General features: G+C 38.7%; 1 protein-coding gene across 9 annotated transcripts in view; it reads right to left on the reverse strand.

The window, feature by feature from the left end:
* The window catches only part of DLG2 (discs large MAGUK scaffold protein 2), a gene marked incomplete at both ends in the record, with an annotated part of 1874976 nt that overhangs the window by 1115291 nt on the left and 731693 nt on the right, over positions 1 to 27992 (reverse strand). Inside the window, one exon of one of the 9 annotated variants that reach the window (XM_080912648.1) lies at positions 17875 to 17976. The exons of the other annotated variants lie outside the window; for them this stretch is intronic. Within the exon in view, the coding sequence (XP_080768774.1) occupies positions 17875 to 17976 (102 nt within the window). Of the gene's footprint in view, positions 1 to 17874; positions 17977 to 27992 lie in introns of those variants that run through there. 9 annotated transcript variants of the gene reach the window in all.

Genomic DNA, 27992 nt, shown 5'->3' on the forward strand with positions numbered 1-27992 from the left:
GTTTGCCATTAGCTATGAGGTCAGAACAGCCCCTTACTGGGGGGGGGGGGGGGGGTGACTTTTCTACTTCCCTGCAAAGGGCTCCTCCTTTTATTTGAAATTATAATGATTACAGAAGATGCCAGAGATGATTGGAGCAAAGGAAGGCAGAGGCTCCCCTACTGCTACCTAACCAGCCTCCATCACTAGGACTCTGCCCTCGGCCTGAAGCCTGCCGTCAGCTCCCGAAGGACCTTCTGCCTGCACACTAGTTTCCCACTTCGACTTCTGCCAAGACATATGTATCAGTCCTGGATCCTGGAGAGCCTCCAGCTCCGGCTTCTCATTCCAGCTCTCGGGCTGTGAAGCCAAATCCCACAGACAAACCAGCATAGGTATACTCTGCAGACCATGGCATAGTCATGCCCGGAAGCTCACCTCATCTCCCACTTGGATCCACTCCCAGACCTCGCTAGCTCAGACCTTTCTGAAAATCTCAGGCTCTTGCTCCCAGACCTTTCTCTTACCCCATGTGTTTTCTTGTTTCCTTGAAGATCCATTAAGACAATGAACTCTCTCTCTGCATGCTCACGCCTGCCTGAGTTTAAAATCACAGACCTTCTGATTGGCCGTTGACCTTGGATGCCATTTGATCCTTGTGAACTCAGGTTAATTATCCTTAACATAAAAATTATGATATTCACTTATGAACAATTTTGAAGGGAACACGTTAGCAAGAGTTCCTCATTCAAAGTAACTAAGCGTCATTTTGGTCCTGAATCTTCATACTGATAACCTGCTGTGGGGTTTGTCTCGGTGATGACTGCCTCTGCACTTACCGACTGTTAAATGTCTCACAGTGACTGAGTTCACAGCTCTGCTCTCACTGTTTTTTTTCCTTGAAAGACTGAGGCCAAGAAAATTGTAGAGAGATCTCCAGAGTAGATCTGATTCCAGAATGAACGTCTTGTAATGCCTGACACTGGAATTTCCTTCACCCTTTTTTTCCCCTACATACTTCAGTGCCTTTGTCTCTATGACTCACGAGGTCTGAACTCACTTGAGAAAACATGTATTTAATCAAAACTCACAATGGCTTTATTATGTCAGATGAATAAAGCATCCTTATGCTCACATTTACTGAGTCACCATCCTTTGCAAAAATGAATGTGTAGACTTTCCAAAAAGACCGTAGCGCTGCCATTCACATTTAGATTTGAGTGAAGGCACAAAAATCCTGAGGGAAATGGGTTTCAACCACAGGAGGAAAGAGGCAAAAGCAAGTAATTGGTAAAATGATACACCTTTGATACAAAGTTCAGTTTCACAGAATGGCATGGTGTGGATTGGAGTATTTCAGGAGCTAAGAAGGAGAGAAAATGTTTTTCACATATATATCTGATGAGATTAACACAAGGAAATCAAACAATTTGAAAATGTTTTTAGATGTTTAAAATAAGGAATTCTTTAAATAGGAAAGTCCACATGAGCCTCTGGGTAATAATTTTACCTGCTCTTCAAAACTAAAAATAATAGTAAAACAACTACTTCTAATATAAGTGTGTATGTGTGCATGTGTATGTATGTGTGTACATTTACGTGTGTATATGTGGAGGGAAATATAGTGAAATATATCATTGGAATAGCACATCACCATATCATTTATTCATTTTTTACATTAAAATAATAACAACATCCAATATTTTTGGCAAAACCATACTAAATTCTGGTTTCTCTTAATTTATAAGTCAATTTAATTCTTACAATTAAATTCCATGTGCACCTGTGGACTACTCTTTGTGAATTTTAAATACTTTACACACATTTTCATGACCAGTAAATGGTTGGAATCAGTTTTCAATCCGTCACTCAAATTTGCAAGTCTTCCTCTCTCTATCTCTGTAAAAAGCTATTTTTTTTTAAATATCAATTCCTATGATGCCAGCAGTTAGTTCTAGACTTTGCTAATCAGTGGGCCTTTTAACTCCTCATTCCTCAGGGGGACAAATGTCTTTACAAAGATCCTGTCATATATACAGCCAAAGATCATCAGTGTTTAGTATGTGCCATTTAGCATATTGAATGTTAGGGGTTGAGAGATATAGGAATAAATAGAAAAGCCTACACTTCATGTAATATACAACCTAGAGATTTTTTTCCATGTTTCCTAAAATTTATGGAAGGACAGCTTTTAAAATGACCAAGCATTTTAATATTCAACTGGTTTGACTGCTATTGTTCAGAGTTTTTTCTATACGGCCACTTTCTTACTTTTGCTTTCTCATTACCCTCTAGATGAACCTTCCAGATGGAAACCATGCTTAACTCTAATCTATAGGTAATGGCTGGCTTATTCTTTTTCTACGAGTGTTATTTCCTAAAGGAGATAGGTGAGCACACATATGTGCTCACTCTTGTTTCTAGAAAAGATGGGAGGTGGCGTGTCAGTTAATTTAAGAACCTTTCAGCTGGCTGCTCTTAGCAACAGTCTTCAACAGTTCTGCCTACTCAGCCAGAGCAATTTTCTTAAGGGGATAAAGCATTCAAAGCATTTTAGTGAAGAAATGGGAAATAAATGGCGTTGACCTGTGCTTAAATTCAGAAGCCCTTTCACAGGAGTGAGTCTACTAGAAATAGAGAAGATGTCTGCTGCCACATGCAATTGGTCTTTTCTTGGCATAGTTTTGTGGCTCCACACCTGAAACAAATGCAAGAGACTGCATCACAAAGGACCCACGGTCCTCCGGGGTGGCTAAACCTAGACTTCATCTTAAAAAGGGAAGAACAAAGTTCTAAGAGTCCACCTGAAAATTATTCCATTGTAATAAGGACACTAAATAATATCTAGATTCTGAGGTTGTCATGGAGATAAAGGTCGGTATCAGTTTATAAGCAGCTAAACAAAGCAAATTCCTTCCCATTTTTGAAAATCTATTGTTTTAGTGTTTTTAAACCTCATCACATATGTGTGATTGTGAATGTTATACTTAGGGTCATCCATTTGTCTCTAAGTGCCATTGACTTCGAGAGCCAATTCAAACCTGAAAATTCATTTATTGTCTTTTAAGTACCTGGTGGTTATTGTTAATTTTATAAAGTGGAATCAAAGAGAAATTAAATGCAGTTCATGGTATCTTCAAAATGTCTAAAACTGAACAATCATGGGCATATCATACATACTATAAGCGTGGAAGACTGAGTGGAAGGATGTTTAAGTTGGCAGGTTCGTACATATGTGTGCTAGGGATACCCCAGACTCTTCTTTCTTATGCCTTTGTGGTAATTTAGAATAAATTGAGAGAAAGAATCTCATGACACAATGGAACTTCATAAGATCTGGTGGCCAGGGAAGCCTAATGAAGAAAGATCACACAAACGGATTGCTCACGGATAAGAGAGATAATAATAACATTCTTTGGTCTCCCTCCTTAGAAAAAGTCCTTTCCATTATCAGGCATAAAACAAACTCAGTATAGGATAAATGTTTATTTGCTAAATAAACTAATAATATTCTTTTCGGTATGTGGCATTTTATATGTAGCAAATAAAAATATAAGGTGGCAGATGTTAAAACACCAAAGTTATGCAGAAAAGATTTGAGGTTCTGTCTAGCCAGAAAGGAGGCATTAAGTCAAGGTCACTTGATAGACTGTAAGCAAGAACAGGGGGTCAACCATTTCAATGATATTGCATAAATACATCACAGAAAACATCTCAGTTTACTAGTTAGATTAAATGGAGTTTACTCTCTCAGGTGGACTAAAGAATTTTTTAAAACTGCTATCACCTACGGGAATAATATCAGATTCTCAAGCTGGTCCCAAATTATGGCTAATTTGCTTCTCAGACCTGAAGGAAATAAACATTGATTTTTAACAACTCAGAGAGATAACAAATAATGAAAGCGGGATGGTTGAAGTTGACTTAAGCCTAGTATCACTTAATCCTTTGAAATATTCAGTTGCATTGGTATAGAACTTGATTTGATTGTTTTCTAAGCTGATTCAGAGGAAAAAGTTAACATAACATCATAAAATAAATGAAAAAAAAAAAAACAACTGAGCCCAACAATTGTAAATTAAATTTTAGGGTATTTTTTCAGGCAAATATTTCTTTAAAGACCTTTAAAACAAAACGTATACTAACACCAGATATTTAAGTGAAATTAGAGAACACTGTGATATTATAAAGTAAAATCAAGTATTTGAGGGCTATGTTTTTGGGTTGGTTTGGTTTGGTCAAGAACAAATTAGAAATTTTCACAGTGGTTATAGAGAGATGGTATAAAAATGTATTAGGATCTTACAGTGTATAAAACCAAGCTAAAACCAGCTACACATTGGTTGTTAGTAGAAAGCCAATTTAACCTAGAATAGATTTATATGCTTGAAAGTTTCCTCCTATACTGCAGGAATATATACAGGTTGAACCATTTTACAAATAATTACAGATTTGCATTTAAAGATATATTGGTTCTACAAAATTCCTATAGGTGAAAAAAGGATTTGGGCACAAGCAGATTCTTATTGACTTTCTTGGCTTGACTATACAGATATAAATGATTGGTAGTGGAGAAGAAATACATGAAATTGGTTTGATTAGAACAGGAAGTTACCATAAAGGTTTTAGATTCCTGAAGTGAGTTGTACTAGAATTGAGAACTGCTGGAGAGATGAAGGCTCAGTGCCTGATATGCACGCAGGAAGCCCTAAGTTCGGATGAAAAGAGCTGGGAACATGTCTTGAATCCAAGTGCTTGAAAGGTAGAAATAGGAGAACCCATGAATCCCTCAAATCCACCACGACCATCAAATTACTGAGCATCAAGTTCAGTGAGATACACTATTTCAAAACAGTAGGACGGAAAGCAATGCAGGATGATACCTGACATGGATCACTGGCCTACACACACACACACACACACACACACACACACACACACAGGAGGGAGGGAAGGAAGGTGGGAGAGGGGGAGAGAGAGGATGCCTTTGACTGCATTGACAATATATTCTCACTTCTGCCTATTCAAGGGACACAACAGACATTGTGTTTTCATGGTAAGTGATGCCTGCAGAAAGTTAGAAACCAGAGGGAGGAAAATAGATCCAATAACCTGAATTAATGTCTTTTTCTGGTTTTGTTCCCTGCAATACTCATCTGTCTTTATTACGCAGGCCCAGTTTTACCTGGAAACGGTGTTATTACAGTTGTCTGTAGCAGAGTCTGTCCTTTCTGTGTGTTCTCTCGGGGTCCTGTGTCGTCGCACACTCCCTGCCCTTTTAGATTCAGGCAGATCATGCTCACTTATCACTAGAATAAGTGACTCTCATGGGATAAGCCACAAGCAAAGGCTCCTCCCTCTGGCCTTGGAATTATCCCAGAAACATCTCATCACAGTGCTCGGTAGGAGTGGTTAAGCTCTAAGTAATGCTTAGTGTTTGACAAGGAAGGAAAAGAGACTTTGCACCAGCTTAGAGTCCGAACCTAGGAATCATCAGGGCCATGACTCCACACTTTCTGACTTTCCCCTAGGTTAACAGAATCGAAAAATATAAATATGAAAATGTCACAATGAAACCCTTTATTATGGTTCATTAATAAACGCTAGAAACTTAAATTACATGCAAATTTAAAAAGGTATTTAAGAATACGTGATAGAGCCCCTCATTTTATTTGATAATCTACATATTATAGGAAGATGAACTGATGGTCTAGCATCTTAATGAAGAGAATTTTCCTCAGTATTCCTCAGTTTCCTTATGTCTGCTCCACTGAGTTGCTGTTGAGGGCCTTAAGATAAACGTTTCAAAGGGAAATTTATATAATGATGATAAACATCACCATAAAATATGAATGAGATTGAGGCTTCTTTCTAGCAAATAAAAGAGTCATGACAAAGACATAAGTGGGAGGCATTAAGCAAACACAGAAGGCTCATGTGCAGACCACTAAACCCTGTGACCATTCTCACAGAAATTCAGTGTACTATATCCCTGAGACAGCTTGCATAGCCCTTGTTTCCTAGCTCCCTGCAGCTATTATTTCCCTCAAAAAATTTTCAAGATAAAAATTCAAACCCCCAAGCTTCGGAGGATGTCTGTACCCACTTCAGCCTAAACAGGCATCCGGTTTCCATCACGAGGGAGCTCATAGTCTCCCTCCTCATACCGCTGTAGATAAGACCCTGTCAGCACTTTTATTATAAAGACCTTTTCTTCCCTCTGGCTTGAGAGAGCAACCATAGCAATTTGCTGAGGATATAGCTCCAGTTAAGGGCAACGTACACGGTTAGAAAATGTTTTTGTTTCATAGAACCCGAGAAAGGTTTATTTGGGAATTAGACAGCCTGCAGAATCCCTAGGATTATTTCTTTGGTGTAGCGATTTGACCTTCAAAGTAAAGAAAATAAGGTTCAGTGGTATTTTCAACAAAATCTGAAGCATCCGATTTTAGGAAACAGGTTATACTTAGATACCTTTGGGCCACAATAGCTCTGACGGGAAGAGCCATAAGAAGATGGCTGAGCCTGTGTACACGTGGTAGCTGCTCTGAGAGCTGGAAGCATCTTCTCCTACGGTGGGAAATGGAGTCACAGAGGAAGAGAATGCAGGGCCAAACAGGACATCGTACTGATAGGCAAATTGAAAGTGCTCAGGAACACCTCGGAGAATGTAGGTCTGATAGAAATAATATCTGATCATGCCCACAGGATGAGCGCTCTTCTTCCCTGCTACTGAGTGTTATGGGTAACACTAGGAAGGATTTATTTTCTGGATGATTTCAATATTATGCAAATACAAATAAAAGTAAACAGGAAGAACTTTCATCTGAGGGACTGAGAGAAAGAAAACAATATTAGTTTTGTCTAATCTAGTGAATATTGATGTTAGATATTACATGTTGGTTCCCTTATTTGGTTGGGGGAATTGAGCACATAAACCTGCTTCTTTTCATTAAACAACGAGGAACCTGAAACTCGAGGGTGAAAGAGTTTTCTCAAGGGCATACAGTTAGCGCTCCAGTCACTCCATTTTTATTATCAGTCTTGCTATGAACCTTTCTGCCGGCATGCCCAGAAGCACATGCATCGGGCTCACCCAGAACATCCGCTCTTGGTCCAGCCAGCGTGATAGAGTATAATCTGACACTCTGCTCTCGTTTCTCCTGTTTCCTCCCTACCTTGTCCTAATAAAGGGGAGTGCGTTCTAGTCATGCCATGAGTTTTGGATGTCTGATTCCTTTGACATTTCTCCAGCACACAGGGGAAAAGAAAGAAAACCAAGGTGTAGGGAGTAAAAACATAGTGATGGGTGACAGGTTTGAAACTCACTGCAAATTGTTTTCCTGGGTGATATAATGCAGTGAATTAGAAAGGCCGGATGAATAAAGTTCAATCACTTTCAAAAGGCTTTCTATGACTTCACCTAAGGCTTAACAACGATCCTTTTCCCCTCATGTGCTTCATGTTGGCAGAAAAGATACCCATCCTACCAGAAGATAAAAGTAAACTTAGAATATAAACTATTTACAGTGCTTCATTTAATGTGGGTTCTAAGTATGAAAAAGTGATAATATCAGAGGGGGACGTTAATTTCTTCCTGAAGGTACATATTCTAAGTAAGGTACAGATTATTTTATTTCAAGACTTTGGAAATTTATAAAAGGTGATTACATACCAAGAGTTAGTTCAACTCAATTCCTGACCACCACCCCCTTTTTAATGTATGCTTTTTACTATAAACAAAAAGGTTCCTAAGACAATGACTATATATTTTTGTGATTGAATGATTATTCTAAGACGCCTACTATAAATTCTAAACATACAAGAAATGGTCAAGGTTCAACTAGAAATGAATTATTGGACAAGTATATTCACATCCTCAAGTGGAAAATATTTTTAGAAAATAAAGATAGGTACCTAGGTGTGGAAAGAGACTGGAGAGAGGCCTAGAAGGCCAGGAGAAGGGCTGGAAACATGCAGCTACTGGGGAATGTGGAGGAAGTCTCTAGGAAGTCCCAGGGATGAAGAAGGCACACAGGAGTCAATGTAGGTGATCTCAGCAGAGATGCCTAATAGTGGGGTGGGCATGGAACCTAAAAAGGACACCTTCTGTAGCCAGGCAAGACCCCCAGTGGAGCAATAGGGACACCAATCCACCCACAAAACTTCTGATGTAAAATTTGCCTAAAAGAAATGCAGAGGAAAAGGTAGAACAGAGATTGAAGGAATGGCCAACCAACAATCAGTCTGACTTGAGATCCATCTATGCCAAGCAAGCACCAGTCCCTGACACTATGAATGATACTCAGTTAGGCTCACAGATAGGAACCAAGAATAAACTGTCCTCTGAGAGGCTCTGCCCAGCAGCTGGGAGAAAGATTGAAGTACCTGAAGGTAATTAGGAACCCCACAGGAAGTTCAACAGTGTAAACTAACTTGGACTCCTGAAAGCTCTCAGAGACTAAGCCAACAACCAAAGAGAAGACAAGGGCTGGACCCAGTCCTCTGGCATATGTGTGTTAAAGGGCTGCCTTATCCTGCCTCAGTGAGAGATTTGCCTAATCCTGCAGAGAATTGATAAATCTGGGTAGGATGACCCAAGGGGGGGAAGGCCTACTCTCTCAGAGGTGAAGGGGAGGATGGGGGAGGGACTCCGTGAGGAAGAATCAGAAGAGAAGCAGCATTTGAGATGAAATAAATGAATGAATGAATGAATGAATGAATGAATGAATGAATAAATAAATAAATAAATAAATTGATCCGCAAGAAAAGTATGTAGCTCTCCAGTCAGTTGGCAAGTGAATAGGTGCATCTAATGGCTGTCATACTATCTGAGATCTCATAAAAGTGATCCTCACTAGCCAGGATTAATTACTGTTTATTTCAGATATAAGACAATAATATTATTAATCATAATCTGTGACAATGAAACAGACTATCATTTAGGAGATTTTGACTTTATTGTTGTTGTTGTTGTTGCTTATCAAATGAGATGATTTAAGCCACCTCAGAATCTTGGACAAAGCTGTTATAAAAGTAATGCAATGAAAATGCCCTCAAAACAACACTTAGATTATTACCTGCAAAATCATATTGATATTTTAAAAAATACTTTGTTGTTTATAGTTTTCAGAAGTTATTGTTTTAAATATATTTATTCTTTGTCTTAATCATTTGAATTTTTATCAGAAAAAGCACCATTCTATATTTAACAATGCACAATGTGTTTGTAAGTCTAACATGAACATTAGTATATGTGAAATGTGTATAAAGTAACTTTGATTGAGTTTCATTACACTACACCAAAATTTTTGGCTAATCTGTGATGTATAATGAAGTAAAAAGCACTTGTGTTCTAAAGAGATAATAATTTTTGTAGCAGCAATTTCCATATGGTATAAAGATTCTATTGTATTTAGGATCTATTAGTTTCTCTGCACATAGGAGTGAATTATTATTGATACTATGTCCAGGTATCTCATCCCAGATGTCTGTCATAAGTCAGAGTTCCATCTAAGTTTATCCATTCAGATATCTTGCTCCGCATGTGTGTGTTTATGTATGAGCATGTATAATATATATTAAAGGCAACAGAAAGAGGAGAACAGAATTATTATGACAATAATTTCAATCTAAAAACATGTGGGCTCAAGCCCTAGAAGAGATAATGTTTTACTCCAAATATAAAGGCAAGAAAAGACTAACAGTAAAAGTTAGTCAGCCAAAACCAGTACCATTCAGGTGTCTTGAGGTCCAAAAAGAGGAAATTATATTATTTACACAGTTTGCCAACTCAAATTTTGGTCTCATCCACAAGCAACTGATAGATACATAAAACATAGGATTTGACTAAATATTTTGATAATTCAGAGACCAGTCAGTCAGGTTGCCGTATAAAATTAACGACCACAACAGGTTTAGAGGAGAGCTTAGTCTGGGCTTCAGACAACATGAGCTCTAGAAAGTATTATCCTACAAGAGGATATTGCAGGTAAACTCCTGGAGATGGTGATGGTAGTAGACGGTATATGACTTTCCGTTTTTATTCACTGTGCTCCTGTTATTACACCTACTCACTACCGCTCTCCCTTTTATTTTATACCTGTTGACTGATTTTTATGAAAAATTGACATCTCATTTTACTGTCCTTTTAGTTACTATTCACACAACAAAAACAAATTTTCGCTCAGAGGAAATAGAATTTATATCCGGATAGCATAACTGTGGTGTGAGATGAAAATATTAGTTGCCAGAAGTAGTTCATAAGAGACTGGAAGCAATTTAGTTCAGAAAGAATAGAGTACTTTTCCTTACAGGGCTTCAGAGCATTACCTAAAAATACCTGAGTCAGAATAAGTCCAAAGCTCCATGAACTAGAAGGATTCTTGGGGTCCTGAAGTCAAAATTTCTTTTCTGGAATCATATATTTAATGGCAGACTAATTGTCTACCATTGATACTTATTTACTCTTCTGGGCTTTCTTCAGAAGTCTAACATGAACTGTCAAATGCTTAAAAGACCTGGAACCAGCATCTGTTCTAGTCACAGGGGACACAGCGTGTTTGGGACACTCGGCACCTGTTTCAGCTTTTAGCTCATTTGTCTCTCTCTCTTTCTAGGTCAGGTTTAATCTAGGTTTTGGAGATGTGACTTACAGCACTTCTAGATTCCCTGTGCTATGGCATTAAAGCACTTTGATAATGTAACGGTAAATTCAGAGATGCCTGTTTAACAGACATAAATATCAGTGCACTTAACTGTCATGTTTTGTTGTTAATCTGTGCATGTTTTAGTGGTAAGCAGAGTGGTTTTATTAAAATAGAGGAGAAAACTTATTGGTTATTTATTACATATCTAGCAATGTGCTAAATATTTTCATTGTGATCACACATAGCCTGTACCAGCCAGGAGGGTGCTAGGCGCTATTCTGCTTCTTCCTGATGAAATGTGTCACTTCTTTCTGTTACCTCACCTTGAGGCCTAGAACTTCTCACAGTAGTCAATGCAGAATAGAATAACACTGAGTTAGAAATAGGGAGACCTGGTTGTAGCTCTGACTTTCTTCACGGAGTGACCTTGAGTAGGGCACCTCCTGTCTACATGATTTAGTGACCTCGTGTGGAAATGAGAGCGTGAGAACTATAAAAAAACGCTGTGTTGAATCAAAGTCCTCTAAAAAGAAGTAGTTTTAGCTACTTATACAGGATGCAGTCCCAAAGATAGTGTGCCTGGATTCAAATTCACAGTGCTCCCTGAAAGATGGGAAAGTTATTTCTAGTTTATATGTACTTGTAGAAAAGGACGTGCTACCTGAAAGAGTACTGTAGCTACTCAGGAAATTAAGGCAGTCTCTAGACATAAAGTAATTGCATTCAGTTATCTAGGAGCTATGTCCCTTTCTGGGTATGTTTTAAAATGTGTACAATATAGTTCCCTGAAGATAGCTGTTGTAAAGATTAATTAAGGTGACATTTAAAGCAGTGCAAGAACGTGGAGAAGATTGTAGAATTCCACACCATCCTGTGTGTGTGTGTGTGTGTGTGTGTGTGTGTGTGTGTGAGTGTATGCCTGCTTGTATGTGTGTGTGCACATGTATGTGTTTGTGTGTGTTGAAATAATTATGAATTACTGCATGGATCTTGTAAATATCTTCTCACTAATGTACTCAAGTTGGATTTTTGAGACTTTTTAAATATTATTTATTATCACATTTAGATACAATGATATAGTTAAGAGGCTCACATTAAATTAAAATCTAACAGTTTTAATTCTATGAGAATAAAATAAACTATATCTTATTTGTAAATTTATAAACTGGAGAAAATATTAACTCTGAAAAAAAAGTTTTAAATATAAAATAATTTGTGGTAGAGAAAATTCATACAGCCACCTTAAAATGAATTTAGGTATAACCATGATAAAGTATTTTACATATACTTTATTTCCTTATTCTAGTTAAAGAAATGATTTCCAATCTAATAGAAGACATATCCCTTGGGATAGATGCTTTAGTTTTGGAGGTAGCAAATATGTGGGTGGTCTAAACAGCTAAAAATGAAGATACATAACATACAACTATTAAAATATGTCCACAAAGCCCAATGTCAGTTTAAAACATCCAAATTCAAACTCTGCTGGATTACATATATACTTCTTTATAAGATCAGCTCTCACCGAGGTTGACATCATAATATAGTTCATGTTTGTAGCCCACAACCCTCCTCTTCCTGAGTCCTCAGAGGACATATATTTAGAAATAGACCAGTGAAAACAAAACCAAAACCTACTGAGAAACTGAGAAAACACACACTAAAATTATTAGCAATTCATCTCTACAAACTATTTGGAAAAAAAACTACCCTTCCAATAACTGAAAATACATAGCGATATGGCAGTTTTGAGCGCCTGAGACAATAAATCACGTCAAACAATGGTCAATAAGCAAGAATAAACAAGGAGACTTCTATGTAATAGAATGAGCTAGAACAGAAGGTCTGGTATGGAAATAACAGTAAGGAGCCTGGGGAGCTGTCCACGAGGCAAGTGCTGACATTATCTTCTGCTCTTTCGTGTGTTAAGAGCATCCTCTGGAGGTTTAGTCAATTTCTTTCTTCTCATCCTTCATCGTCCCAACCCCCAAATTTATCCTGCTGTATTTTACTTCCTTTCCTGAGTTATTTCTCTGCCTTCTTGATTACTATGGTAACTGGAAGAATAACGATTGTAAAGCCCCAGGATAGTGCTTACTTGATCAACCAGACTGAATTTTCCCCTTAGTTCCTTAATGCATGGCCACATCTCTTTTACTTTGAATTTCATTCCTTCTTTCGCCTATCTCAACATGATAAGTATTCTCTTCTTCCTTTTGGAAAATCACCATATAAAAGAAAGAAAAGTTGGTCTCTAACACAAGAAGCTTCTAACTTCTTTGAAGAATACTTTATAAAATGTCTGCATAAACCACTGTTAACTATTGTCTATATGATTTTGAAACATTTTCCACAACATTTGTCAATCTTAATATGTCAAAGATGATGTTAAAGGCAAGTGGTTCAGTCTTCAGGCTTAATGTCATTACTGAATGATTTAAGTTTTTATAACAAATTGGAGGAAAACTTGAGGTGCACTAAAACCTGAAGCATTTATTTTTAATAAATAAATTTATGATGTACAATATATTTTGTTAAACAGTCACTTCTATCCTTGTATTAAAATACCCATCTTCTGGTCACAGTATCTGTCTCTGTCTCTGTGTCTCTGTCTCTGTGTCTCTGTCTCACTGTCTCTCTCACTCTCTATGCATGAGTTCATGTGTGCATGTGTGTGTGTGTGTGTGTGTGTGTGTGTGTGTTTGAGCACTGAATGGGGACTTGTTTAGTGTGGGGGTACACACCTGTTAACCCTGCACTTTAGAGGCAGAAGCAAGAAGATTAGAAGTTCAAAGAAAGCATGTACTAGCAACTTCAATATAGCCAGAGATGCATCCAAAAGTGAGTCTTAACAAAACAAAACAAAAGAAGAAAAAAGATACTAAAACTCATATGATAGTTTTAAAATATAACAAACATGACATTTTCCATTTACTTGATTTATTTTGTGGTTATATCTTAGATCTTGTGCATGACGTATAATGAACATGAGAACAGGGGCATTCCTCGAGATTTGGACTTTGTTTTTTGAAGAATATATATATATATATATGTAAGTATGTATAGAGAGAGAGAGAGAAAATAAAATATTTGTACATATATGTATATATGCATATATATGCATACAGAGAAAGAGAGAGAGAGAGAGAGAGAGAGAGAGAGAGAGAGAGAGAGAGAGAGAGAGAGAGAGAGAAATAGACACAAGACACAGAGAGAGAGACTGCTAGGTCAAATGGTTGCTTCAATTTTAGTACCTTAAGAGTCTTCCTAAATGTCTATACAAATTTACTTTCCTACCACTAAGGTATGTGTACAAAGAAGCCCCTTTTTTACTTTCTCACCAACATTTATCATCTCTTGTCTTTCTAATAGTAAATGTCCTACTGGTATCAGGTGATACTTCACTCTAGCTTTGATCTACACTTTACTAATGGAAGATTATGTTGAAGACTTTTCAATATATCATCTTTGGAAATTTTTCAAAGATGTCCATTCAAATCTGTCAGCTATTTTTAGCATGAGTCATATTTCAATTACATCTTTTTAACTTCATAAAGCACAGTAAACAGGAAGCAGATATTTTAAGAATAATCTCACAATGTTAGGAGATCAAATATTCTGTGTTTTACTGTATGGCTCTGCTTTTGAAATGGTAGAGACAAGAAAGGAGAGAATAAAAGGAGAAGGTCAAGGATACTTAACATCCCTCAATACAGCCACAGCCAAGATAAAGGGAAGGAAGCCATACAACGTGGTCCTCAGGGCTCCATTAATCATCTGGGTCTTTGCAGATAGAAAAACGAGTCAACTGAAAATGAAGTATAAGACTATTCTCTGATGACACATGAACAAGAGCAAATAGACCTTTCTGAAAGCCCCCTTTCCATGGAAGTCATCCTCTTAAACGACACTGGACGGGGACAGCAATGGATTGGGAAACATGATTGGTCTGATGGAAAGACACATAGGCAAAGGCAATTCTAGTTCTTCTCATGAAACTCTGCACACACATGACTGTGTGTATTCTGGAATTAGAAAAGGGATTGAAATTGCTTCTCTCAAGAGCCTTGAGATTTCTTTCATCATGACACTCTTGTATTTTAGTGTGTAGCATCTATAACAGTAGCTGAAAGAGAGCCTGGTACAGTCATAAGTTATAGTTAACTAAACCTCAGGACAGCCAGCATACAGAAAAGAGGGCCCTGAAGAAAGCTGAGAAAAATCATTTACAGGGATGTCTATCTTGATGATCAAATTAGTCAGCATCCTTCAAATTATTACATGTTAGTAAGATATTAAATATACTCTGCAGATGACATTTAAGCTGACAACCCAGTCTAAACAAACAGGAGTTTAGGTATTACCATGTTAAGTATCTTTCAGGAAAGAACATAATTACACATCTTATTCTTATTTTTGCACATTCTATATAAAATGAGATGAACACAGTTTCTGGAAGCTCCTAATTAGCATATGTCTCTATGAGTTTTATTTCAAAATTACTTAAATTTTACTTCAACTGCTCAAATAGTCCTTACATATTTTCCTTAAATCAATATTATTAAATAAGATAGTTATATTTAACTTTAAAGGGCTAGAGTTGGGATTTGGTGCATGCTAAGTATTTGATGATCAGAGGAAATAATGATCTATGAGTGTTATTAATTTTCATACACCTCATTTTGTGAATGTTCTATCAATACTTAAGTACCTCCCACCTATGAACAGTTAGTCATGTGTTATTGCCACCTGGAGAAAAATAATGTTACAGCTCCTATCCAATAAAGACAGAAAAGAACAATTTCCCAGTGAGAGTGTCTTCTCTTTCAGAAGATGGTCTGATCATTGATTGCTCTTGCCAAAGCGAAAGCCACTTGAAAGTGTCAGGTCCTGATGAACACATGCATATTAAGGACTGCATGCACCTTATTGGAACTTCCTTCTGCGCTGTTGATATAGGAATGTGTGATTCGGGACTCATCACTGTTGTTAATTTATCTGAGGAAACTGAGACTTGAGATAGGATGCGTATTATTACCAGTGAAGTCTAGTTTTGAAACAACAGGAAGGTTTTCATACTATATTGTATTATTACCTGTTAGATAAGTTTGAAAGCTTCACCAAGGAATGCAAGTTTATAAAGTATCAGTGGTTGAAGTCTTACATTAACCAGTCCATAATTAACCACCAGAAAAGTATAGTTATTCCAATACTATAACATAGAACTTTTGAGAATTGTTGTATTCAACTGATTGACAAAGTAGAATAGGATAGACTTTCAGAAAATATAGTTCATTTTCACAGGATTAATATATTTTTCAGAAGTCAACATGATTTGGATGTTTTATTCTGTGACATGAATTATTGTCAATGTGAACTTGTTACACCAGAACACTGAACGAAATAGAACCAAAAGATGTTAAATTAATGTAGTGACCTAGCCTCTTTAAAAGGGGGTGATAAGTAAACCAACTTCTTCCAACATGGTTTTAAAACCAGTAAGAATGTAACGCCATAGAAACTCCTTCTAACATGAGCTAGGCTACTACAATAATCCTCCTACCAGTCTTCATAATTGATTCTTTTAGTTTGTGCTTAATTTTCCTGAACAAAAATTCACCTCTTTCAGAAGCATTTAGCACTGCAAAGCACTTCTCATAAGTTTATGATGATGGATTTTAGATGATTCCCAACGTGTCGCACCCACTGGCTATCTGTGTGCAGTTAGTAGGGCACACCAAGAGGTGTGCAGTTGTGCAGAGGAAGGCAAACTAGCTATAGGATGCTGTTCCCTCCTGCACCCTACCAGGGACGCACATGCAAGCCTTCCGTGATCTAAGACTTCTTTAGACTTCTCAGGAAAAGATCCACATTCGCACTTAATATAAGTTATATTTTAAAACTGAGTCTAGACATGTTATATATACTCACCGCCACCATAATAAATGGCATTCATTTCTCTCTTACAGATTTTTACACACGATGTCGGAGAATGTGTGTGTATTGGTGGGGGTGGGGTCTCAGAAATTCCCTCACCTGCATTTCTCATTTGATACCAAGAAAAAGCAAACAAAACAAAACCAAAAGAAACCACAAGGGTCCAAGAAAAGACTAGAGTTCCTAGCCATTGTCAGACAGCTAACTCTCAATTTTTCTACTAAGCATCCGGTGAGCACCACCCATGAACTGGAGTGTTTCGGTAACTTTACTGCCTCGGGCGTTTAGCCACCGTCCCATTCAGTCTCTGGTAGTGCCTTTCAGAATGGAAGGGATCTCGTGGTGTGTGTTCACTTACAGAAGTGCACTTTCTCTTACTTCGGATAAAGTACTCTTACTCTCACATACACTTCCGTTTAGGTGGTCATCAAAGCAGCTGCAAGAAGCAGCTGAATGAACCCACCAAGCTGTCACTGTAAGTAAAAGCTCAGTCCTCGGAACCGAAGAACAGGTACTGAAACCACTCATGGGTAATGACTTTGCCAACAGCAAGTTCTGGTGGCATTCACCACATCCAACAAAAATGCTCTAATAAATCCTTTCAGACAGGGAGCCTGGTAAGTTGTGTCAAAACCATTCAAACGCCATTTCCTTGGGACACTTACACAACTCCGGGATAGGGCGTCGTCTGCTGCAAAGTTCATGAAGAACTGTGCAGTGCCTATCTCTTCTTAAACGTTTGGCTTGTTGGTTTCAAATGGACCGTGTAAAAGCGAAGACGATCCTATGACGGAGGACTTCATAAATGTATCTCTAGAGTTACTGTCTAAAGTAGCCATAGCCCCTCCCTCACCTTCGGAACAGCTCATTACAAACCAAGCCCCTCAGTTTTATCTGGAGAACTTCTGTGGTCCCAGGGCCCTGCTTCAGGGGTTGAGAGTCTGTCTGATGCTTTCCGGAGCATTCAACCCAGCGCCAGCGCCCGGAGCTAATCACTAGCTAAAAGCAAGAAGAAATCCGAGGCACAGAGACATCTAAGGCGCCCTCTTTTCAAGAGCGCTTGTAGCTTTTGTGTGCTCCATACAGGGTCCTGTCACCGCCTAGCTAGCATGCCAACACCAGTCACTGGAGAAATCATTGAGCTCACCGGGCTCCAGACCCCAGCCGGCTCCGCTAGTGGACAGAGCAGTCACACAGCGTCTGTCAGTCTCCCTACAGGCAGACACATAAACAAACAACAAAAGAAATTGTTCGCTCTCCCCAGGGAGGCCAGCATGCATTAAAAGAAGACACGAATCCCTTGTCCTACCTTGCATCCAAACATCAACGACAAAGTGTTGTTGGTGCAAGCAACTTTGCAGTGGCAAATCATTGGTGTAAAACAGTCAGGGTCCTTAAGAACAGGGGACATTCCTTTTGGGCTGCGGCAGTGGCAGCTTGCTGGGGGAACCGAACTTGGTGCTCACCCAGTGCTCGGAGCGACAGCCTGCCTAGACAGCCTAGACCGAGCGGCAGCTGTGGTCGCTGCCCCCTGCGCCCGGTGCAGCCATCCCCAGCCTAGGTGCCAGCGCTGCTGCCGGCAAGTACGGTGCGTCTCGGGGTCTGTCTTCCCAAGAGAACGAAGGGTGGGGGAAGGGACAGAGAGCGAACACGGGTTCCCCACTACACGGAAATTGCAGGAGGTAAAATAAAAATAATTATAAATAAATCAATCAAAATAAAGGGAAGCAGGGCGCTTTTGAGGAGGGTTCAAAGGAGGTGGGGCAATATTAGCATGTAAGAGGATGTGCCCGCCTACTCGCCCCAGTCACACTAGATCGTCAACCAAGCTGAAGGGGGATGAGATTATTCCCTCTGAAGGAAATTTTAAAAAAGAAGAAAGAAAGGGGGAGAAAAACCCACAATGCAGTTCCCAATTTGGTAAGAAGCCAGCGGTTTGCTGCTGCAATTCAGAGTCACCGTGGGGTGCGCTGGCCCAGAGAAGTGGAAGGGAGGGGCGGGGTAAGGGACAGAGCGGTGCTTGCCACTCGCCAGCCTGGTGGCGCTCCGGGTGCCACTAAGAAGTCCCTGGCTTAGGCGGGTGGGCCATTCCCAAGCGATGTGACCCCGAGAACACACAGGATCCAGCTACTACTGCTGCCTCAGCGTGGACATCCTCAGATGCCGAGTTCCTGGGAAGCGGTGGACAGCGCCCAGCAGTGGAGGGACTGTCCTCCCCGCCCCCATAGAAGAGCTAGTAGGGGAAGGGGGAGGGGAAAGTATCCAGCAAAGAGATTTGATGTAGTATTAGGTTCCAAAAGATTAATGCTTTCCGGGTCAGCGAGTCCACGTGCACAATAGGTTGTAAAAGGGGCCTCAAAACCAAGCCTTTGTCTGCTAATGATTTTTTTTTTCTTTTTCAAATTCAAAACGGAAGGGCATTCTGTTCCCCCTCCCTTTGTGCCCTCTCAACCTAGGAGGTGCCCTAGAGGTTCCCAGAAAGCCAGGGCAGTATCTATGCTGTTCTAGAAGTATGGCTGATAAGACCATGCTGTTTGTTTTGGCTGTCTTCGTTTTGTTTTAATAACTGAGTCTGTGAAAAATGCAATAAGATTTTTTTTTTTCAGTTAGCAAGCAGCTTACACAGCTGCAAAGTAGCTTGGTGACAGTTTTTAGAAGGTGATAAGACATGTAAGGAGCAAGGAGTTGGGAAACTTAGCACTCTCTGAGTGCTACCTGGGCACCATTCCTAACAGAGGGTCAGTAGAAAGAGCAAAGAGACATCAGGGTTTGGAGTAAGAAGGCTCCCAGGCTCTGTGTGGCTGTCTCAGGTATGAGTGCCTTCTTTGTCTGATATGCATCATGATACTTAGAGAGAGCTGGGGAACAAGTGAACAGCTGGCCATTTACTCCTGGGCAAAGACTCAGAACAGGGAAGTGGCTCTGTTCTCTGCAAACCTTCTGCTGGACCTTAGAGATCGGTCTATCACTTGCTCACGTCATATAATCTCGGTAAGGTATGAAAAGCAGGTTCTCAGAAAAGTCATGACAGATAGTTTAAAAACCAGCTTTACTAATGATCTCAGGAATATCTCCAGATTTACAGATGTACAAGGTTCCAGAAAGAACAAATAAATAATAATAACAAGAAGTTACTAGTTCAGGTGTAATGTCTTTTATTCGATCCTTTACAACCCCTTATTTAAAATAACTCCTAATCCTCTTCGTATCGTCCACTAAACTCCATAGAATTCTTAGGATATTAACAACAGCAACCAAAAAACATTATTCTCACTACATAGGGCATTCTCATTCCTTAGGTAAGAAAGATGTCAAGAAAAACTCATTAGTAATCACTGTCTGCCCCTAATAGGGGGAATCAGGATTCAGTCTTAGAAATGGAAACACCTTTACAAAGACATCAGTGTGGAATCAAATATAAACAAGAGTCCACAGGGGATTTACCAGGAGTTAAACCTGGTTCTAACTGAAGAAGATAGTCATGGCTTGGGCTTTGGTGTTCAGACATTTGAAAAGTGGGGCTAAAAGAACTGTGTGTATGTCACTATTAAATATACTAATTCATATTTTAAGAAAACACTGATATGAGGCACTTTGTAAAATCTTAAGGCTACATTAGCCAGGGAGGTATGTGCCTTAGCATCTCTGCCTTCATCACCATAAACTGTGTGAGTGTGTGAGTACTTCCACCTACAGAGTGTCTGTAACTGTGGCTGCATTTTCCAAAGGATAATGGATTCTAAAAATGTTAGACAATATTCCCCGTATTCATTAGCCTATAATTTGGATTTCAAACACCCCAAAAGTATTGTATGCTCTATATTGTGAAGATCCAATAATATCTAACACAGTCCTTCCCTGATGAATTTGCCAAGTTAAGCCTGACCTCCTATTCTAGGGCAGCATTAAGGGCTGCTGCTGCCACGTTACCTCCCGTTTTATAGTTTGTGCTGATTCAGATTGATAAGGCCAGAGGATGAGAAATGAAGGAAAGTGTGACCTGTACTTCTCTTTTCTTTTATTTACTCCGCACGTCTCTCCTGCACACAGACACATACGTTTCTGTTTATATGTCATATATTTAGAGACATTGGATAATCTTGCCTTTCGATAATGTGTCTAGAGTAAATAGAAGCCAGGAGAGAAGTGGCCATGACAATGCACTGCCTAGTTACAGTCAGTGACAACTATCACTTCAAAATGAGGCACTGCCACATTAAGGTATGAACACACTATTATTGGACCGAAAACTACTCATTTAGGAATACACTGTCTGAGAGTGGACTGCAGGAAGTTTAGAGAAAATCTTTCTAAGGAATACTAGGATGTGGTAGGTTCATTTTAGTATCAAAATAACTAACTTTATTTATATATTTCGGTGATTGATAAATTTACAGTTCTTCCTGGTAACTACCACTTTCGTAGAAAGTAGATTACAAATGCATTACTCAATATTGCTTCCTATTCACACAAACAAAAAAAAAGTCACACTATCAATACGTGTGAGCAGGATCAAGCACACTTTATCCTTGTTACTGATCCTAATCAGATGTCTGGGATAAGGTTTCAGTAATTACTTAGTTATCTTTCTTTTTTGTGATCATTTTTATAGCAACTGTATTTTATTCTGATTTTTGTTTTATGTACATGAGTTTCTGCTTGCATGGATGTCTGTGTGTGGCATACCTGTTACCCAAGGAATACAGGAGAGGATGTTGTGAATGGCTTTGTGGGCGCTGGGAATTGAACCCAGGTCTTCTAGAAGAGCAACAAGTGCTGGAAACCTCTGAGACATCTCTTCAGCCCCAGGATATAAAGAAAACTTGAGTATCTACTTTTTTGAAGTCACTTGTTTTCAGCAAAAGCACATTTCTCCGGTGTCTTTGACTTTCTATGCAGTCTCATGGTGCTTGCTTTATGCTCTATACTGAATTCAACAGTGTGCTGGAGCCAGATCCTGGTCTATAGGGTTGGTTATATGTCTTCCTAATTCCCCATTCGGTGACACCATTACTGTTAGTTTGGGATCATTTAAGAAGAACATTTATACCTCATACTCTGGTAAATACTACAAATGTGGACTTCTTTCTTTAGATAAACTTTAAATCAATAAAGCAATGTCCTCAATACTGTATGCTCATTAGCCTAATTTATCATTACAATTCCTTAGCTTTACTAAGGGAAAACTGTGTATCATAGAAAAGATAAATAACTTTCCAAACCAAAATTGCCACGTGTAATCAGCTAAATGCAGCAACTAATTGAAATATTTTAATGACTTTCAATCACATATATTCATTTCTCATGTTGAAGGTCCTCAGTAGCTTACCTGTTACCGTAGTCCATGGTATCCCACAGGCAGAAGAGCCTATTCTGTTTGGGGCATGCTGTTCTTCTCATGCAAAATGAGAAGTCCAAATGTGGAATCAGTTTCTAACTTGATTTCAGACAACGATAAGGATACCTTCCCGCTTAAACAGTTGTCAGCTAAAGTAAATGATAGGAACCTCATCCTATTGAGTGTGAAAAAAAAAAACAGTCAGTCCCACTGCAGGGCGTAATGGGACCAGATTGAGGAAAGAAACATAGCAAACGATAGCATAGTGGGATGACGGAAATCGGGATTTGATGGTGAGTGTTGTGACTTAAGGGTCCATTCTTCTAGATGCTCCCCAACTAAGACTGTGCAAATTTTCATGGACTTTCCATAACAGATCGCTGCTCTGAGGCCTTCTTGCCTGCAGTCCCCAGAAAAAAGCATCACAGAATCTATTGCAACACCACAGTGAACGAACTTGGTCTTGCCAGAAAATGTAGGAAAACAAGCTCAGGGGCCAATCAGACACAGTAGACATCGCCAATAACCATGTGGCTTCCGGCTTTGACTCCTTTAAGTGCACTTACTGCATTTAAACCTTTCGTAGAGAAGTTTTCATGCAATCAATTAAGTGAGTGATATAAACAAAGTCTTTTTTCACAGACTTTTCTAAAACAGTTCAGTTCATTGATATCAAAAAGGTTATCAATCAATTAAATAAATTTGCTTAGAAAGTAGATCAGTAGAAAAATATATGTCCTTAAATATTAATAATTGTATTTGAACTCCAAACAAATGCTTGATCAATGGAGTTCAATTTCCCAAAGTCCCATTCTCTGTTCTACAACGGGTAATGATAGTGCAGGGTCTCCTGAAGGTTTAAGTGAGAACATGGATTAGCAAATGTCTTTTCGCTCATCTGGCTTATACTCAAATCCTTTTGATTTCTTGATGCTTCTTTCAACAAGTTAACAGAAAGAAAAACCAATTACACTTGCCGAATAATTCTAAGTCTCTAATGGCCCCCTTTATACCCTTTGTATGGTATAAAGCACTTCTATGACCTTATTGCTGGAGGACACACCATCTCCCGTAGCATCATGTCGAGTCTCCCGGGCAATGCCTTCCTGCCTCTGAGCTCTCAGTGTGCTTGCTAACTTGTCAGTCTATTGCTACTTCCCTGGTTCCCAGCATAAAGTTCTCTGGAGCAGTCATGTTTAATGACTGGCTTTCTTTCACTTGAGTTTCATGTCGAATATTTGCTCATCCTTCCCCCAGGTTGACTTGCTACAGGATGCAATGTTCAGGCAATAAATGGAGGCACAATAACTAATCTGTCTGGGAACAAGGCAGCCTTCCTACCACCAGCATCTGGGAAGCTGGAGATCATTGTCTCCTCATCCATCCTGTCTTAGTTTCATTTTTGTTGCTATGATAAAATGCCTAATAGAAGCAATTTGAGAGAGATGAAGTTTATTCAGATTATAATTCCAGAATGGTGTACCCCTGTGGAGAAGTCAAGGCAGAAACTCTAGGCTCGCCACCTCATATCCAAGAGCAGAGAGAGAATGAACACGTATGCCAAGAGCTTCCTCTACTCTTTTTTCATCTTTTTTAGTTGGTATTTTATGCACTTACATTTCAAATGTTATCCTCTTTCTCCCCTCTCCCATCTCTCCTTCCCCCTCCCCTTCCCCCCATGAAGATGCTCCCAGTCCCACCAACCCACTCCTACCTCTCCCAGGGACTAAACCACCAACCGAAGAGCACACATGGAGGGAGCCATGGCTCCAGCTACATATGTAGCAGAGGATGGCTTTCTTTACTCTTAAACAGGACAGTGTCCCATACCAGAGAAAGTTGTCACCAAGTTTCAGGCAAGTGTTTTCCCACATCAACAGAGATAATTAGAATAACACTTGCCCCACAGAGATGTCCAAGAACAAACCTGACCTATCCAACCACTTACTGAGACTCTTCCCAGGTGAGTCAAAGATGTGTTCAATGGCCAAATTATTACCCTATCCACAATGTCTTAGCTGTATGGTGCAAGACTCATATTGAGAAAGGGATGGTGCACAAGTCCTAACCAACATTTGCATCCTAGGAGCAAGTTTTCTGAAAGAATTATTGCCCTCGGCTCCATTGTGGCAGTGCAGTACTCACGGTTGTCACCTTCAGATTTTTGCTATTCAGAAAGCAACTTCAATCCATTACCCTCTGAGACCCCTGTAAGAATTTCTTTAGCAGCAAAGTTCAAATTAGAAATAAGGGATTCTTAGGTCTCCTTGGTTATCATTGTTTGAAAGGGTGGCATCTGTGTCTTGGATTTCAGTGCTTGGTTTTGACACTTGCTGAGTTACTGATCTTGCCATTCGGTTTTATCAATAATTTGCTCATCCACTAAAGAGAGGAGAAGGCCATTGAATTACAGCATATAAGTAACAGGATTTTGTGCAATTATTTTTTTTTCAAAAAGAGCATATGTGGAAGTACCTATTAAAATGTCTCATGTGCATTGGTGTTTAATAATATGCATTTATTCACTCATTCTATTATTCATTCATCTAGTACACAACAAAAATTAGCCCTAAATTCCCAGCAATTGCAAGTGAACATCTACCAAGTACAGAAAATTTTCTGTGAAATAACTATTCTATTTTTATAGTGCACTTGCCCATCTGTGAAACAAAGACAAATATTTCATTGTCAGAAGAAAAAAAATTCTAAATCAAGAGTTCAAATTTGAGAGCAGTAATTCACAGGAAGGCTGCAACCAAAACATGGGTCATTTTTAATGGTTTCTTATTTTCTTGGAGTGCTCTAATACAGCAAGTAGACTCTCCTTCTCAGCTGTCTTTCATCCTAACAATAGATGCTTGGCTGGCTGTGTGAACTAAATGAGGTGACTTACTTTTCCAGCAAAGTGCCATTCTAACATGCTGTAAACAGGGGCCCTTGGCTAATCATGTCCAAATTAAATGGAATGATTATCCAATGAAACAAATTGCTCCCTTGAAGTTATAAAGACATTAAATCTCTCTTATAATCTCATACGACAAATTTAAGACATGACACACTATCTCCTTTCATATGGCTCTAAATTTTAAGTGTAGCCAATCCGGGTTTCCATTCCCTGTTTACCTAAAATAATATCACTGTGGAAAAAAAAACTTATTCTTTTGCATAGTATGTGACTCATTCATGTAAGAAGGATTTTAAGTTATTCTTTACTGTGATAGTCAATGTCAAGTGTAATGTGTTAGTAGATACAGTTATGTTTGCTAAACCTGTCAGCGTCTGACTATAGAACAGCCTCTGCTTGGTTCATAATGTCAAGACATTAGTTACTGCTTTTGATATGCAATTACTGTTTACTCACTTATTCATCCAAGCTATCATGTGTATGTGTGTGTGATATATGTGTATGTATACTTATATGTACCTAGGAGCATAGGTCAGAGGTAAATATAAGGTGTCTTCTATCTCTCTACACTTCACTTTTGAGAAAGGGTTTTTGATGAGCCTGGAGGATGTCAGTACTCAAAGGTTATCAAGACAAGGTTCTGGGATATTCCTGTCTTCACTGCTTGCATTAATGATGCACACTGGTGTGTCCAGAGTTTTACATGGCTATGGAGATCTAAACTTATATCATGATTCTTGCCTGGCAAGCACATTAGTCACTGAACCATCCTCCCAGAACTTCAACATATACTTTTCAGTAAACGCTCTCGGCTATTTCTATCTGCTGTATCCCCCATAGGTGCACAGAGAAAAGCTTGTTTATTATCAATACAGCCTTGGTCTTGTGGAGATAACAGATCAGATCATCAGTAAGAGCACATTGGCAAGGAAGCCTTGAGGAAAGTTGCCTGGCTCTCAAGTAATAATAACCAAGTAGAGACCTGAAGAATGAGTGGACATGACTTGTGGAAATTAAGGATGGTAGTTGGAGTAAAGGGAGAACAAAGACATAATTATTTGATGGTCAGCAAATCTGGAATACAGCAGGGACTGTGACCAGTGGGTCACAGGACACAGGACACAAGAGAAATTCTAAGTGAGCAGAGTCTAAGAAACAAGTAATGTCAGACTATGCCTTTATATTTTATGTAATTTTATTCCAAATATCTAAACCACATTGATAATGGATATATATTAAAGAAGATATATTGGAATATAATATACAACACATGGTAAACACATAAGATGTAACACCTGATAGGTCAGTGCATGAGGACATCCAGGAAACTGTCACTATTAACAACACTTGGGACCTATCGTTACCTCCAAATATTTGCTCATGGATCTTATATTCCTGACCCCAGTACAAACACATCTTCTCTAATAAGCTGCATATTTAGTGATTAAAATGTCAAGAGATATAAGGATCGAAAACATCAGATTAATCAGAAAGGAAATGGAAATTGAGCCACAATGAGGTCACTTTAGATACCCGTGGGAATGGCTAAAATTAAAGGACTTAGCAACTCCAAATACTGATGAGGATGGAAGAGTCTCAACTCTCAATGTTGTTGGACTGTCACATGATACAAACTCTGGGTGTTGAGGGTGTGAACTCATTGTCTTATTATCACTGTGCAGCAAACATAATATTCCCTGAACTATCTCCCCTGCCCCAAGGTAAGGTCAAAGTTTTAAAGTTGAAAATACATATTGATGAGGAAATATCGATCTGATTGAAGAATGGATTACTTGTATAAGGTACCTAGGATCTTTTCTTATATCACACATAAGAGATGAAAACTAAAGATTGAAGTAGTCATTACATATAAAGCAATAAAAAAACTTAATATAGCAATGTACAAAAGTATCTCATTTTGATAATGAGGTACATAAATGTTTTGTTTTACCCAATAACCACCCTTTTCTAAATGCCCACTAATGCAGTCCCCTGGAATCTTTATAAGTACAAGCAAAGTTTTGCTATGATTAAATCTGTAGCTAAACATTGGAGTATAGATATAGGTGTAGGTGTGGGCATGGGTGTGGGTATGGGTGTAGATTAGATATAGATATAGATTAGATAGATATAGATAGATATAGATATAGATAGAGATAGAGATAGAGATAGAGATAGATATAGATATAGATATAGATATAGATATAGATATAGATATAGATATAGATGATATAGATATAGAGATAGAGATAGAGATAGAGATACAGATACAGATACAGATATAGATATAGATATAGGTATATATATAGATATAGTTGAAGATGTAGATATAGATAGATAGAGATAGAGAGATATATAGATATAGATATAGGTATAGGTATAGGTATAGAGATAGAGACAGAGATAGAAATAGAGATAGACATAGTTATAGGAAAGAGAAAGAGATAGAGTGACACTGACTACTTCCTAGGCTTACATGACTAGGGTCTATTCTGTATCTACCTCAAGCTTGGGTAAGTGGAAGACTAACCCTGCTATTGTTTGTCATGTCACCAACTAAAGAAGAACGATACTGGCATATGAGGCACAGGGTCTGTAGCCCTGTGCTACCAGCTATTGACTGTGAACAAATGTACTTATTATTCTAATTTCCTCATGTGCAAGATGATAGTTAGAAACTTACAAAATCTAGCTAATTTGGGCTCATAGGGACCCGCAGAGACTGAACCGTAAGCCAGAGAGCATGCATAAGATAGAGCTAGGCTCTCCACACAGGTGTGACAGTCGTGCAGCTCGGTCTTCGTGTGGACTCCTAACAATGAGGCATGATCATTCCCTGACTCTGTTGCCTGCCTTTGGATCCCTTTCTGCTAACTGGAAGCTTTGTCTGGCCTCAGTAGGAAAATGCTCCTAGTCCTATCACAACTTGCTACGCCAAGGTGTGTTAACACTGATGGAAGGCCTCCCCTTGTTTTGAGGAGAAAGGGAGGAAGGGTGGTTAGGGAATGGGAGGAGAAAAATATGGGCTGGGAGGAAAGAAAGGAGGAGAAGCCAATATAGAGATTTAAAATAAATTAATTATTTGAAAATAATTAAGTAAGAGTAATTAATAAAAATAATAGTTAAAAATGCTTACCATAAAATAAAGTAGCTAAGTTATCTAATATACAAAGTTCCCTAATAT

The sequence above is a fragment of the Micromys minutus genome (assembly GCF_963924665.1).
Source record: "Micromys minutus genome assembly, chromosome: 2".
Classification (NCBI taxonomy): Eukaryota; Metazoa; Chordata; class Mammalia; order Rodentia; family Muridae; genus Micromys; species Micromys minutus.